This window comes from Macrotis lagotis, chromosome 6, assembly GCF_037893015.1.
Source record: "Macrotis lagotis isolate mMagLag1 chromosome 6, bilby.v1.9.chrom.fasta, whole genome shotgun sequence".
Classification (NCBI taxonomy): domain Eukaryota; kingdom Metazoa; phylum Chordata; class Mammalia; order Peramelemorphia; family Peramelidae; genus Macrotis; species Macrotis lagotis.
The window spans coordinates 165,672,074-165,688,024 of NC_133663.1; the positions used below are offsets into that span (position 1 = coordinate 165,672,074).

Here is a 15,951-nt window from a genome sequence, read left to right on the forward strand (position 1 = left end):
CTGTACACATACATTCAACGGTCATCTTTGTTCTAAGAGTACCCAACATCTGGCTTAAAATAAAACAATTTTAACCTTTGCTCTCATTACAACTACGATTCCTTAATGACATCCTTAACCAAAATGAATTTCTTTTCCCTAAATATTCCCATATTTTCCTTTTCCTGGTATACCTATCTAACACACTCGTTTCCTTAAACTAGACCTTGAAATTGTAATTATCCTAAGAATTTCCCATTCTTCTTACCTAAATATCCTTTCTTTTTTTTTTTTTTTTTTTGCAAGGCAAATGGGGTTAAGGGGCTTGCCCAAGGCCACACAGCTAGGTAATTATTAAGTGTCTGAGACTGGATTTGAACCCAGGTACTCCTGACTCCAGGGCTGGTGCTTTATCCACTGCACCACCTAGCCGCCCCTAAATATCCTTTCTAATACAAAAACTAAGGAAATCTAATTCCTATCTTAGTATGTAGCTGATAGCAGGTGTCAGAGCCAGACACCTAACCTATCTCTGGCTACCAGATCTAATTTACCCAAAACTTTCCAGGACATTAAAGGAAATTTTCTTTATGAGTATTGACTATCAGTGTCCAGGCAGAGGTCACATGGGTAAGTCAAATGTCTTAGGCCAGATTTATTCTTCCAGGTGAGATACTATCCAAATGTCATTTTTGGGAAATCAAGTCAAAGGGGTCCAACCTCAGCCATACTGAGAAGCTACCCCTTTGGCTGCTCATCCCTGTCATCTGACATCCTTGGGCCATTGGCTTCTTGGCTCCAAGAATATGACATTTATCCATTAGCATTTCTTTTTTGTTGACCATCCTGGTATCTGACATAAGAGAAAATTAAAAGTCCTGTGATCTCAAATGGTTGTTTTACCTAATCAGACCTTTCAGTAAATACAGTTCACTAAAATTCCAATTATAATCTTAATGGAGCCCCAATTAATGAAACCCCTACCTCAAGCTCGATTATCCTTCCTGGGTCTTTGCCTAAAACCTGGTATTCTAACTATGACTGGCCCTATAGGCCTGTCTCCTACCTCTTACTAGAGACATTCCTTTGTCTGAAATGGTATCTACTCCATCTCTATATTAAGATGACATATCAGATTCCCCTTGGCTAGAGAAACCTCCTTCTAGTATGTTGTATCTTACAACAAATAAATGCCTCCTTTATCCAGGAGATTGCACAGAGAAATATCAAATTATCATGTGTTTATCTTTCCTATATATATATATATATATATATATATATATATATAAAACTTGTTTGCCTACTATCCATCCTCAACATACAAATGGTCATTTTCCCCCAGGGCAGTTGGGGTTAAGTGGCTTGTCCAAGGTCACACAGCTAAGCAATCACTAAGTATCTGAAGAGTGACCTGAACCCAGGTCTCCTGACTTCGGGGCTGGTGCTCTGTCCCCTGAGCCACCTAGCCCCCCCTCCCCAACAAACAAATTACTTTTCAGAATTCTTTAAAACCATTAAAATGTCTTAGGTAGACATAAATTTCCAACATGCATTATTAATTTCACTATAACAGAACAGCAGTAAGAGTAACAGAGTAACACAAAAATGACTAGATTGTACAAAGCAATCCCTCCATTATTACATTATTCTTGAACCCACAGATCTATCCCAGAAAGGGTCATACTTTTTCACATTTTCCTTACTGCCCTTCAAAAACAATCACACATTAGTCCCAGGCTTTAACAATACAGTATTTAAATAACATATTCACAATAGATAACTAAATATTGCAAATATAATCTTGTAGTTACAAAAGAATCATATAACTGATAAACATGTTATTTATCAACAAGTTACCTTACAATAGGGCTCACAATTGCAGTTTGTTGAGAGCCCCCAATCAGCTGCTTGCAGTTACCAAGAGAGAAGTCCACATTCTTGACTTCTTTAAAATTAAACATGCATTGTTAATATACATTAAACATTAAGATTCTTAAACATCTCATTTCCCTTAGAACAAGAGCAGTGAATATCCCATGTTCTTTACACTTTTGACTCTTTACCCAAATTCTCAGAATCCAATCTCATACATATGATACATTTAAAACCCCAAAGTAATTACAATTCAAGTAACTTCCTAACAGTTTAGTTTGATAAAAACTTTAGAGTACCTTATACAGAGAATCCATTACTCACATTCCAAACGTTCTATCCAAAATAAAAGTACAATTGTTAGCATTATTAAACTTAACATTAAAACCAATTAGTGCTTTTCCCCAAAAGAAATCAGTAAACATCCCTGATAACCTTGGTATTTCTCTTCTTAGTAACACAATACCACTTTTCTTTAACCCAAAGGTGTTACAATAGATTTTAAAATCCCAAACCACATAACTCCTTGAAAAAATTACAATAGTGTTAAAATAGTTCAATCCCAAACTACTTTAACAATCTAGGTTATTTAATTCCTCCCATTCTGTACAAATTTTGTCAAAATGTTACAACACTAGTATCCCTCTATTAAAACCCTTGGCGTACTTCCCAAAACCCTAGGTCAGAAACTTTAAAAGCATTTCGAGTTATCATTCAGGCCACATGGCCAGCAGATATTCATTAAACTTGATTTCCGTTCAATAAAGGAGTCTCAACCCCCTGATCTGAGATACTTCCCCCCCAATCACATATTCCACCTGTGGGTGGGTCTTTCCCTTTAAGGCTTAAGCACTGGAGCTCTCCAGTCTCTCTCTGCCCACTCCCTCCACGGGTGGGTGGGGCATTTAGGTAGACCGGTCTAGGGTTCAAGTCTTAACCACATGGTGGATGGGATCACCACCTCATGTCCAACCCACCACCCATTCCCCCAACCCAGGGAGAAGCATAAGGATAGGATAGCTTTCCTCCTCTAACTTCTCACTCTTTCCCTTAAAGCTTCTTTCTTCTCTTGAACTTCTTCTAAACCCTTTCCCTAAAACATGACTTGCTTTTTTTTTCTTTAAGAAACCCCTCCCCGTTCCCCAACTCAGCACACCTAGCAAAAGTACCACAGTACCACCAGGTGAGGGAGGGGCTGATTTCCACGTGGGGTCCCTGCACAACCACTTCATTCTCCTCTTAGAATGATTTGTAAGCCACTTTACAAAGTTCCCAAAATCCAGGGAGAAAGCATGGAATCTTTCCTAGACACTCATAAGGATAAAAACAATCTTCCCTCCTAGAACTTCTCATTTCTTCCCTTCTCTTAAACTCTTCTTAAACTCTCCCCAAACCACAGCTTTTTGTCTTTAGGAATCCCCCTCCCTCCCCTTAACACTACACACCTTGCGCAGCTACCACTGGCTCAGTGACAGAGGGGCTGATTTACACATGGGGGCCGCTGCACACAACTTCCTTCTCCCCCACCTTCTGAAACTCCTGAGCCCAACTCAAAGCTTTTAAAACTTAAGCTGGGTCCTTAGACCCAGAGATGCCTAAAAGAGACATGTACACATGACAGGACAGAACAAATAGACGCATTCCTGGGGGAACATTCAAACTCACACAGCATTGGCCCTGATTGGCTTCCTTAATTTAGAAAGCATTTCTTTTTCTCCTCTCTCCAGACTTTCCCTCTCCTCCTGAGCCTTGCTATTAGCCTCGTCCTCTCTAGGAGCTGCTAGATGATCCCACCTATGTTTTTTTTAAATCTTTTTCTAACTTGCTTAGAAATAATTTAGCATCCCCAATTATCCAGCATGCTGCATATTCCACCTCTTTATTTAGAGGTACCTTATAGTTCACTGCTATCAGACCCAAACTTGGCCACCAGACAGACTGTCCTTGGATGGGGATTTGTGGCCATTCAGAACAGCAGTATCTGATGAACTTACTTTTCTCTTTACCATGGACAGCATCCTAGCTGTCCCAGCTATCTCATTTCCTACCCAAAGGCCTCTCCTTGGTTATTGGATAGAGTGGTCTCTTCCTCTCCTCCCTGAGGCACATTTTCCATCCTGGCATGAGCCCCCAAATTGTTATAGTGAGAAAAAAATTGTACATTTTATTCACGAACCTTGCAAGATACACCTAGGCGGGAAGAACGAATTAGTCTTCAAAGTCAGATAATTTATGGTCTTCAGAAACTCTTTCCCTTCCCTCTTGGATGTTCATAGGCTCTCAGAGTTTGAGTTACAATCTAAGAGAAGAGGTCCACCCATTCCATCGCCTGCTCCCAATTTGATCCCCCCCCCACATCATATCACGCATGATATGCCAAAGAACCCCAATCATCACAGGTGGTGTTTGGGTTAATATTCAATTACCCAATTGTGAAAACTCAGTAGCATTAGGTCAAGATCTCTATGTCACTCTTGACTGGTTGAGAACCAGTTTGGGGTTTGTTATCCCTGGAATGGGAGTGGAGTCTTGTGATTGCCTGGGCCATTCCCCCTTTATAATGGATTCCCTAAGGCCTCCTTTTCACTTTCTGTGAAGACCATAACCCTATATTTCTCACAACTTCCCCTTTTGTAATGGATTCCCTAAGGCTCCCTTCTACATCCTGTGAAGATCAACACCCTACATTTCTCACAGCTGATAATATAATTGTAGTTTCTGCCTTTTTGATATACTGGATATAAATTTTTGTCTAGCCCTTCATTTTCATTTATGGTGTCTTTTTTGAAAAATGTATTTTTGTAAGAAACTTGTGAATTAAAAAAATTCAATGTCTCATTTTATTGGGTTAATTAATTCACATTAAAGTTATAAGAGGTTTATATTTTCATCCATTTATGTCTAATCCTTTCCTCCTCAAATAATTTCCCCTCTCTGCTATAAACATTGCTATGTTTCTTTTTTCTTTTTTTTTTTTTTTTGCAAGGCAATGGGATTAAGTGACTTGCCCAAGATCACACAACCATGTAATTATTAGGTGTCTGAGGCTGGATTTGAATTCAGGTACTCCTGATTCCAGGGCTTCTGCTCGCCCCTAGTGCTGTGGTTTTTTTTCAGTTATTTTAGTTTAATTGATTTTACATTAGTCTTTTTCCCCACTCAGTCTCTTTCCCCCCTTCTCATTTTGTTCCCTATTTCCCTAGTTTTGGAGTTTTCATTATTATTTATTTCTCTTATCTTTCTGTAATCTATTTTCAGCTCTCATTTAAGTAGTCAAATAGAATTGTCCCTTCCTTTAAATTGTTTTGCTTGTAATTTTTTGTTTTTGTTTGTTTTTAGGCTTTTGCAAGGCAAATGGGGTTAAGTGGCTTGCCCAAGGCCACACAGCTAGGCAATTATTAAGTGTTTGGGACCAGATTTGAACCCAGGTACTCCTGACTCCAGGGCCGGTGCTTTATCCACTACGCCACCTAGCTGCCCTTATAAAGGTGTTAGGAGTCCCTAACTTTGCCATTACACTATTTAATTGCTCTTATTTGTCCTTCCCTTTTTTTTTTTTTTTAGATTTTTTCAAGGCAATGGGGTTAAGTGGCTTGCCCAAGGCCACACAGCTAGGTAATTATTACATGTCTGAGACCAGATTTGAACCCAGGTACTCCTGACTCCTGGGCTGGTGCTTTATCTCCTGTACCACCTAGCTGTCCTGTTTTGCTTGTAATTTTAAAAATTTCCTTTTTTTAACCAAAATTAATTTCTTTGTTTTTATTCTCTTCATTATTTTACTTCCCTTTCTGACTGTCCTAGGTTTTGTTATTTGATTCCTCACCTTTCTTCTGATTTAACCCTTCTCAGTGGTTTTTTTTTTTTGTAATTAAAGCTTCTAAAATACTTATTTTGGGTTCTCTTTTCCTAATTGATTTCTATGTATCTCTTCCCTGGGTTTATGTCTTCTAACTGGGTTGTGAATGTCCCTCTTGAGTAAATATGCCCCTTATCTTACCCTGGTTGAATGGTCCCTCCTTTCAATACATTCCTTTTCTTTCTCATCATTCTCTTTTACCTGATATACTATTAGCATTATTTGATTTCATTGATAGCCTTTGACTGAATTATGAATGTCACATTTTTCCTTTTGTCTTCTTCCTCTCCTCCCTCTTTTTTTTTTTGCTCTTACATTCTTTAATTTAATTCTATCTGAAAACAATTCAAATATTGGAAAGGTTTTATGAGATTTAGGTCTAGATGTTTCCAGCCTATCTCTCTTGTCACTTCTATTGACTTCTACTTTTATCTTTATCTCCTTGTATGCATTTTAGAAAGAAATTTTTTAATGATCTCTTTTTGTTTGCAATATTTGTTTTAAAATACTTATTCACAGAATCCTGTGCTTCTATTTAATCTGGAGACCATATTCCATTGTGTTATTAAAATTTTCAGAATTGCTTTAGTGTCTTTATTTGAGTTTTTTTCCTCCTGGGATCTTTGGTAAGTTCAATAATTTTTAAGTTAATTTTCTGTTTTTGTTCTCCTTCTGAACTCCCTCCTCTTTGATGTTAATTTCCCTGGAGGGAGTGAAAGAGAGGCTGTATGTCCAAATCTTCATAACTTTTCCTTAATCTTGACATTTTCTGGTTTACCTCCTTTGTTGTCTGTCCCAAATGATCTCTGAGAGGACAGAAGCCACCAGTACCATACTTCCATCTACATATGCCCTGCCCAATTTCTTGGCAAAGCTCTGTGCCATCACTGTGCACTGTTGGCCTGATATCCCAATCTGAGCATACTTTTGGATTTTTGTGACACTGGTTCAGGGTTAGTTTCCTTGAAAATCTATGAGTTAGCTTGTGTAGCCAGCCCTGTTTCAGAATCAAGGTAGACATTGTAGAAAGGGAGTTCAATGAGTGTGTTAAATGTAGGAATTGATTATTAGTTTTTTCTGTTCTTATTTTTTGTGTATATGTTCTTTATGTTCTCCTTCATGGAGATAATTGAAATTGCTTAATCTCTTCTTTATAATTCCTATTTCAGAGAGCTTTGAAATGACATTAGAGAAAATAACTAGTATTCCATCTTGTATTATCAATATACTTGGAAAGAGAACTGTTCTTAAATGCATTTTTTTTTGTTTTTTTTTGCACAGCAGTAGGGTTAAGTGACTTGCCCAAGGTCACACAGCTAGATAATTATTAAGTGTCTGGGGACACATTTGAACTCAGTTCCTCCTGACTCCACGGCTGGTACCCTATCCACTTTGCCACCTAGCTGCCCCCTTAAATGCATTTTTGAAAAAAAAAAGCTACTAGTGATTTAAAAAGAAAACTCATAAATCTAGGGATAACAATGACACAAACCTAGATGACAATAGTAGCTCTGAATCCATTATGTATGTAGATCCTCAGATAAAGTTATAGCTTTGATACAAAATCTTTTAGAATTTCAGAAAGAGATGAAACTGATGCAGTTTGAAAATGTTTTGAGGTATGGTCTAGTTTCTGCTTCGAGTATGTGATGAATTCACATAAAAAGGGCCAGCTCTGATCCAGAAATATTTAGAGACAAAAAAAGTTTATATCTCTCTGTGATTAGCAGAAGCTAAGGGAGAGAAGAATAGGGGATTAGCAGCAATAAGAGTAATAGCCAACTGGCATGAGGGAATAAACAATAAGAAAAAGTATACGGACATGAGAGTATATTTGGGAGATAACATTCCTCAAGTGCCAATCTTAAATTGCTGAGGTAGGAAGATTAGGTAATTAGGAATATGTCAATGGAGGGTAGTAGCTCAAAGAGCAGAGATGACTCTGATTAAAGGCATGTAGATGAGAGGAAGTAGCTCAAAGACTTAATCCTTTCAGGTTGGGCTGGGAGCCATTGCTTTGTGGATAGGGGCTTGTCTTGTGCCTGGGTATAGGGATTTACTTTACTAGAAAGTTCATGGACCTCATCTTGATAGCTTGGACAATGAGATGGAGTCAATGTAAAATCAGCTTAGAGATTTTACTATTTGACATAGTTTAGAGGAACAGATTAGTTATAGAACATGTTTCTTCATCCTCTACTACAAAATGGGATTTAATATATATATATATTTATATATATATTTATATATATATAATATTATATATATATATTATAATATATATATATAAAATCAGTTGTAGAGGAAATAATTGGAAGTAGAACAATGCTTGGCATAGGAATTACAAAATCTTACCTATTTAATGTTTTTTTCTTTTTTAGTTTTTTTTTTTGCAAGGCAATGGGTTTAAGTGTTTTGCCCAAGGTCACATAGCTAGGTAATTATTAAGTGTTTGAGGCTGGATTTGAACTCAGGTCCTCCTACTCCAGGGCTGATGCTCTATTCACTGTGCCATCTAGCTGCCCCTATTTAATGGTTTCTTTAAAGATTATAGTGGACCAAATAGAAAGCAGTGACTGCATGTGACAAGAAGAAATACAATAATTGAACAGAGATTGAAAAAGACAAAAACTTTTTCCTGTCTAAAACAACTGACTTAAAAAATAGGAAAGTGAAAAATTATTTAAAAATAATCCATTTGTCAGAATACAATGTCGAAATAAAAAGTCTTGATGCTGTATTTCACGAAATTAAAAATAAATGCTGCATAATGCTATGAAAGCCAGAACTCAGTGTGAAAACAGAAAATAAAAATAATTTACCAGTCAGTTTCTGAAACTCCAAAATGAAAACTGTTAGAAAAATCATTGTCAAAATCTAGAGATTGTAAGTTATTAGTAGGCAAAAATATAAAATTTATGTACTGGGTAGTCATTGTCAATATTATATATAACTTAGCATCAGGATATCCATAAATGTTATTCATGAAAAGCATTTTCCTGGGAGCTGGAGTATGGGTTTGGGAGGTGGGAATTAAACCTTTAATGAAATAGAAAATTTTTTATTATTCTTTTTGAGAGGTTGTTGTTTGGTTATTTAGTCATATCTTAAATTTTGTTCCCAAAGGGTTTTCTCTGCACAGGTTTGCATGTGGCTTGCCATTTCCCCCTCCAGGTCTTCTAACAATTGAGGAAACTGAGGCAAAAGAGTTGAATGACTTGCTAAAGGTCACACAACTGTAAGCCTGAGACTGGATTTGAACTCATGGAGATAAATCTTCCTGATTCCAACACTATTATCTACTGTGCTGCCTTGGTTATGATAAGACCAAAGCTAAATAGAATATTTGGAAATATATTTGCATAAATTAAGATTAGAAGCTACATTTTATTTATATTTATATATATGCATATATACACATATATGCACATACTTATATTTATTTATATTCATGTATTTATATAATTGTAGCCTTTTCTAGGATTGGGAGGGAGAGAAAAAAACACCTACAAGAAATGAAAAACTGGGAAGCTTTGAAAACAGTGCTTATTATATAGGTTTTTTTGAAATGGAAGTTTCTTGTTTTTATATTAAGTCATCTCTTAGTTTGTGCTATGTAAATGTACACCTTTTTTTTTCTTTTGTGTTTAAGGTTAAAATAAAAAATTCACATACTCACAAAAATCAAATAAAAAAAATTAAGGCAACTATAAGATGAGTAAATATTTACATTCTAATAGAAAGAAACAAAATACATGACTACCGTTCAGCCTAACACATTCAGTGCTCTTGTAAATACTTACAAATTATAGAGAACTGGGTCTAATTTTTTAAAATTTATTTTAAGTCAGTGGGGTTAAGAGTGAGTTACCAATGGTCTCACAGCTAGGGAATTATTAAGTTCCTGATGTTGGATTTGAATTCAGGTCCTCTTGACTCCAGGGCCAGTGCTCCGTCCACTGCTCCACTTAACTGCCCTATTTGTTTTATTGTATTTTACCATCTTAAGTGAAAAAGAAAAAGGAGAGGAAAAGAAGGAGTAATGCAGAGAATAAAGGGAAAGGATCTTATTTCTTACAATTGGGGTATAAAATAAAACAAAATGAAGAAGAAAGAGTTATGTATCCTCCATTTTGTTTGATTTGACAAAGGAGGGTTTTTTAAATGAATATTTATTTTTTTAAAAAAATTTTCCCCAATTTCATATAAAAACAACTGATATTTCTTTGAAATTTTTTTCTGTTCTAAATTCTCTTCATCCTTGCATTCTTTCTACCCTCAAGGAGAAGGTAAGCAATTTGATATAGGATATAATTGAATAGTTATGAAAAAATATTTTCATATTAGCCATAATGTGAAAGAAGACATAAACCAAAAGAGAAAAATAAACCTAGAAAAACAGTAAAAAAAGGGTGCTTTGATCTACATTCAGACTCCAGTTCTTTTTCAGGAGGTAGATAGCATTTTTCATCATAAGTCCTTTGAAATTGTTTGAATCATTATTGCTGAGAATTGCTGTTATTTATAGTTGTTCATCATACAACATTGTTCTTACTATATGCAGTATTGTCCTTATTCTGTTCATTTTACTTTGCATCAGTTCATATAAAATTTTCTAGGTTTTTCTGAAAGCATTCTGTTCTTCATTTCTTGAAGCAGAACCAAAACTTGTTATACCATTCCCCAATTGATGGATATCCTCAATTTCTACTTCTTTGTCATGACAGAGTCGCTATAAGTATTTTTGTACATAGAAGTACTTTACTTTTTTTGTCATCATATATTTTATTTTTTCCAATTACATGTTAAGGTAGTCTTCAAAATTTACTTTTGTAAACTTTAAATTCCCAAAGTTTTATAATCCTTTGGGCATAGTTCCAAATTGCTCTCCAGAATGGTATACAACTCCACCCCTAGTGATTAGTCTTCCAATTTTTCCTGCTTTCTTGCCAAGATTTGTCATTTGTCTTTTCTGTCATAAGAGCCAGGCTTATTGGTTTGAGATGGCATCTCCAAGTTGTTTTAATTTTAATTCTCTAATCAGTAGTCATTTAGAATATTTTTTTCACATGACTAGATAACTTTAATTTCTGCTCTAAAGTGTCTATTCATATACATTGTGCATTTATCAATTAGGGTATGACATATTTTTGTAGATTTTGCTAAGTGCTATAAATATATATTAGGAATGAGACCTTTCTCAGAAAAACTTGCTTGTAAAACTTTTCTCCAGTTATCTACTTTTCTTCTAATCTTGGTTGCATTGACTTATTTTGTGCAAAATCTTTTAAATTTAATATAACCAGAATTATTAATTTTATTTTGCATAATAATTTCTATGTCTTATTTGTTCATAAATTCTTCCCTTGTCCATTGATAAATATTTCATGCTCATCTACTTTACTTATGTTATCACTCTTTATTAGTTTAATGAACTTCTTTCACTTTTGTTGGTCTCTTTTTTTGATTTTCTGGATATCCATTTTGGTATTTTTCACATCCATTTAGGGATTTAAAATTTACTTTTTTTCTATTTTTTATTCGTTCTTAGTTTCCAACTCATTGATCTTCTCTTTCTTTTTTTTTATTGATATAAGTGTTCAGAAGGATATCTAGATCTTGCAGTGGAAAGAACATTGGTCCTTGAGTCAGAAGAACTTCTGAAGTTCAAATTTGGTATCTGATATTAATTTCAAATTTGGTATCTGATATTAATTTTACTGTAAAATTGAGTTGGAGAAGAAAGATACTTTCATATCTTTGCTACCAAGAAAATTCCAAATGGAAGCATGAAGCATTTAGTACAACTGAAAAATGACTAAACAATAAAAGCATTCAGGCACAAAAAATTTTCCTCAAATTCTCGGTTGGCAGCATCTCATAAATTTCAAAATGTTGTCTCCTATTTGTCATTTTCATTAATGAAATTATTGATTATTTCTATGATTTATCTGTTCTTTGATGCACTAATTCTTTAGAATTTTGAATGTTTAGTTTTAAATTAGTTTTAACCTGTTTCCATAGTCTTTTATTGTCATTTTTATTGTGTTATGATTTGAAAAGGATATATTTAGTATCTCTGCTTCATTTAGTTGTGAGGTTTTAATGCCCGAATGCATGGACAGTTTTTAGGTGGTGCCACATATCTCTTAGAAAAATTTATAATCTTTCCTATTCCCTTTAAGATTTCTCTACAGGTCTATCATATTTAACCTTGCAAACAATTCATTTTCTAAACTTCTTATTTTATATTTTGGTTACATTTATCCAGTTCTGAGCAGGGAAAATTGATGTTCCCTTCTAGTATATAATATGTATTTCCTTTTGAAACTCGTAACTTTTTCTTTAAGATTTTGAATGATTGGGGCAGCTAGGTGGCATAGTGGATAGAGCACTGGCCCTGGAGTCAGGAGTACCTGGGTTCAAGTCCGGTCTCAGACACTTAATTGCCTAGCTGTGTGGCCTTGGGCAAGCCACTTAGTCCTGTTTGCCTTGCAAAAAAAACCTTAAAAAAAAGTTTGAATGCTTGCTCATTTTATCAGTGTAACAATCAGGGACAATTTTAGGGTGTCTGCGATGGAGAAAACCATCTGTATCCAAGGAAAGAAATGTGGAGTTTATTGCCTTTAATTTAAAAAAAGTTATCTTATTATGTAATTTTGTTATCTCATTTTATTTTTGTTCTTAAGGACATAATTTCTCTCTCAACACATTCAATTTTGATCAATGTATAGCATGGAAATAATGTAAAAACTATCAGACTGCCTTCTATGAGGGGGAGGGAAATGAGATTGTGGGAAAATTTGTAATATTAAAAAAAATAAAAACAAGATTTTGAATGCTTTATCGTATGGTGCACATAGTTTTGAAATGTTTTCCTGTGTATCTCTTTTAATTAGATCTATATTTGCTTTTGCTTTGTCTGATGTCATGATGTGATGGCTGTCCAATTTTTTTCATCAGTTAAATCATATTAGCTTCTGCTTCAACCCCTATTTTTGCTGTGTCTCTGTTTCAAGTGTGCTTCTTGTAAACAGCATGTGGTGTCAGTTTCTATTTTTTCATTCACTGTGCTGTTTCCATTTTATTTGTGAGTTCACATTCACTTTCACAGTTATGATTATTAAACTCTTTATTTCTCACCTTCCACTTTTTCCCCCCTTATTTTATCTTCTTTGTCTTTTTCAAAATTTCTATAGTCACAGTTGGAAAAGGTTCATATTGTTTTGGAAAAGCATGGATACTTCTTTTTGCCTATTCAATATATTTTCAGTTTATTAAATTCAATAAATTTTCTTAGTACTATCTTTCCAAGGCACTCAAAGAGAATTGCAAGAATGTAATAAAAATATAATTTGTATTTTTCTATAACTTTTAGAAAGCTTTTATTTATTTTGAATTTCACAATTTCTCCCCTAATCTTGCTTCCCTCCCCCCACTCCCACAGAAAGCAGTCTGTTAGTCTTTACATTGTTTCCATGGTATACACTGATCTAAGTTGAATGGACTGGGAGAGAAATCATATCCTTAAGGAAGAAAAATAAAATATAAGAAATAGCAGAATTACATAATAAGAAAACAGATTGTTGTTTGTTTTTTTTAATTAAAGGTAATAGTCTTTGGTGTTTATTCAAATTCCACCATTCTTTCTCTGGTACAGATGGTATTCTCTATTGCAGATAGCCCCAAATTGTGCCTGATTGTTGCACTGGTGGAATGAGCAAGTCCATTAAGATTGATCATCATCCCTATGTTGCTTTTAGGGTGTACAGTGTTTATCTGTTTCTGCTCATCTTGCTCAGCATCAGTTCATGCAAATTCTTCCAGGCTTTCCTGAATTCCCATCCCTCCTGGTTTCTAATAGGACAATAATGTTCCATCACATTCATACACCACAGTTTGTTAAGCCATTCCCCAACTGAAGGACATTCACTTAATTTCCAATTCTTTGCCACCACAAACAGGGCTGCTATGAATATTTTTGTACAAGTGATGTTTTTACCCTTAAGAAAGTTAATTTTAATGTAATGTCTAATAAGTCTCTTAATTTAAATAACATAATAAAATCCTATATTAAATAAAGATTACATTTACATATTATTTGAGTTTTTAGTCATAATTATATCATTATTTTTGGTAAGAAACATTTATAGAATGCCTGCTATTTGTTATGTAAGTTATTTTACTAGGCACTGAGTTTATAGAGAAGTATCCTTTGGGATCATTTTCCTTAATGTACTTATTCTTGTCTGTGAGATAGGGAGTAGTGGGGCAGATAGAATGCATAAGAGTTTCGTAATTCAAAGGATGATTTTAAGTGTCAAGTTGTAATACTTTTAATTGAGTTGAGCTGTATACAGTTAGGCAATAAATATTTATTGAACACCTGTTAGACATTGTGCAAATAATAAACGCTGGCACCACAAAGAAAGGTAGAGGTCAGTACTTGTCCAGGAAGCTCTCTTACTCAGAGGGCTGAAGGGAGGGGGGAGGGGGAGAGACAGTAAACAAACAAATAAATACATAGATTCTATAGACAATAGATATTAAACAGGGAAGGCTTCCTGTAGAAGGTGGGGTGTTAGCTGGTTATTGAAAGAAGTCAGTGAAACTAGAAGGCAACTGGGTAGTGGAGTAGATAGACCTTGGGTTCAAATCTTGCCACAGGTACTTAATAGTTATATGAACCAAGAAAAGTCACTTAATCTCTCTGTCCCCCAGTTTCCTCATTTGTAAAATGAGGATAACAATAACCTCTACCCAAAAGGTTAATTGGGAACAGCAAGTGACATAGTATATAGGAAGCACTTTACAAACCTTAAAGTAGTTATAAAATTCCTGTTTTTATTATTATCGTCATCATCATTATTGTTGTTATTATTGCTTTATCTGACTTTATTTTATACAAAAGCTTCTTAGAAGAACTTTAAATCTGAACGTGGATGTAGTTAACAAGGTTGTATACATTTTTAACATACTGACTAAAATAACTGCTTTTAAGGCCCATTTTGCTATATAAATAGGTTACTTAATAAATTAGGCTTGAGTATACATCGTCATTTCCTTATAAACATGAACCCAAAGCTAACACTTAATAATACTTTTGTTGTAAAGTTAAACTTTCATTGTCTCCACAGGCAGCAGAAGGTGTGACTTTCATTGGACCTGACACACATGCTATTCAAGCCATGGGAGACAAAATTGAAAGCAAATTATTAGCTAAGAATGCAAAGGTCAACACAATTCCTGGCTTTGATGGGGTGGTCAAGGTGAGAAATCACTTTACTGTTGGTTTTCTAGTATAATTCTGTATTATATAAACAAAATCAAATGTTTTGTTAAAGTGCAATCATTATTTCCTCATACACTGTGTAAAAAGAAAATTTCAAACCTTTTGAAGTAGGCCTAATATTTTCAATAGCATTAACTATAAAAATACGTTACAGCTGAGATTAACACTTAATCAAAAAGTGTTGTTGATTTTTATAGTACAGTAAAATTTTTTTAAAATTAAAAATGTGCACTTAAATTTTGTTCAAGGCAGTTCAGAATTTTAACCATTCATGAAGTTTCTTGCAGTGCTTTTTTTTTTATGGACTGTATTTCAGTAAGCATAAGATTAACCTGCCTTGCTGGGGAATAGTTAATATATAGATAGAGCCTATCAACTTACTTAGGAACTTGGAGAGAGCTGGGGAGGCATCAAGTATTGACCTGGCCAAGGTCATTACCTTAGGAAAAGTCAAAAAAATAAGGAGGATCAGCTTACATAAGTAAATAAGCTTATACAACCGAAGGTTACCAATTGTATGATAGGACATCTTGACCATGGTTATCTGTGAGAAATGATCTTCATTTCTGTGTTCCTTCTTCTTACAGTAAAAGTCCTGGAAAAAAGAGCCAAGGATGGTGACATTTAGTTTTTAGACTTACCATTGTTAATTTAACTTGATATTCATTGTACAGTTTTTGTTTAATGACCAGTGAATGGATTGACAAACTATGGCAAGAAATGAACCATATTAATATTAACATTCTTTTTGTATTTGAAAAGATAAAAAGAAGTTGAACTTAATTATGGCTAAGAGGTTCTTCATAGTGAGATAAATGAAGTAGTTGGCAAAGTCTGCCACTAAAAGAAATACCATTGTACATGATACTTGGTCTTGGCTTTTTACTGTATACATTAACAAGAAATCAGTGTTGGAAATAACACAACTAAAAAGTTTTTTAGGAATTGT

General features: G+C 34.5%; 1 protein-coding gene across 3 annotated transcripts in view; it reads left to right on the forward strand.

Moving 5' to 3' along the window:
* Nucleotides 1–15,951, forward strand: part of PCCA (propionyl-CoA carboxylase subunit alpha) — a 556,428-nt gene that overhangs the window by 168,622 nt on the left and 371,855 nt on the right. For all 3 annotated transcript variants that reach the window (XM_074191968.1, XM_074191970.1, XM_074191969.1), the window contains exon 7: nt 14,848–14,979. In XM_074191968.1, the coding sequence (XP_074048069.1) occupies nt 14,848–14,979 (132 nt within the window). The remainder of the gene's footprint in view (nt 1–14,847; nt 14,980–15,951) is intronic.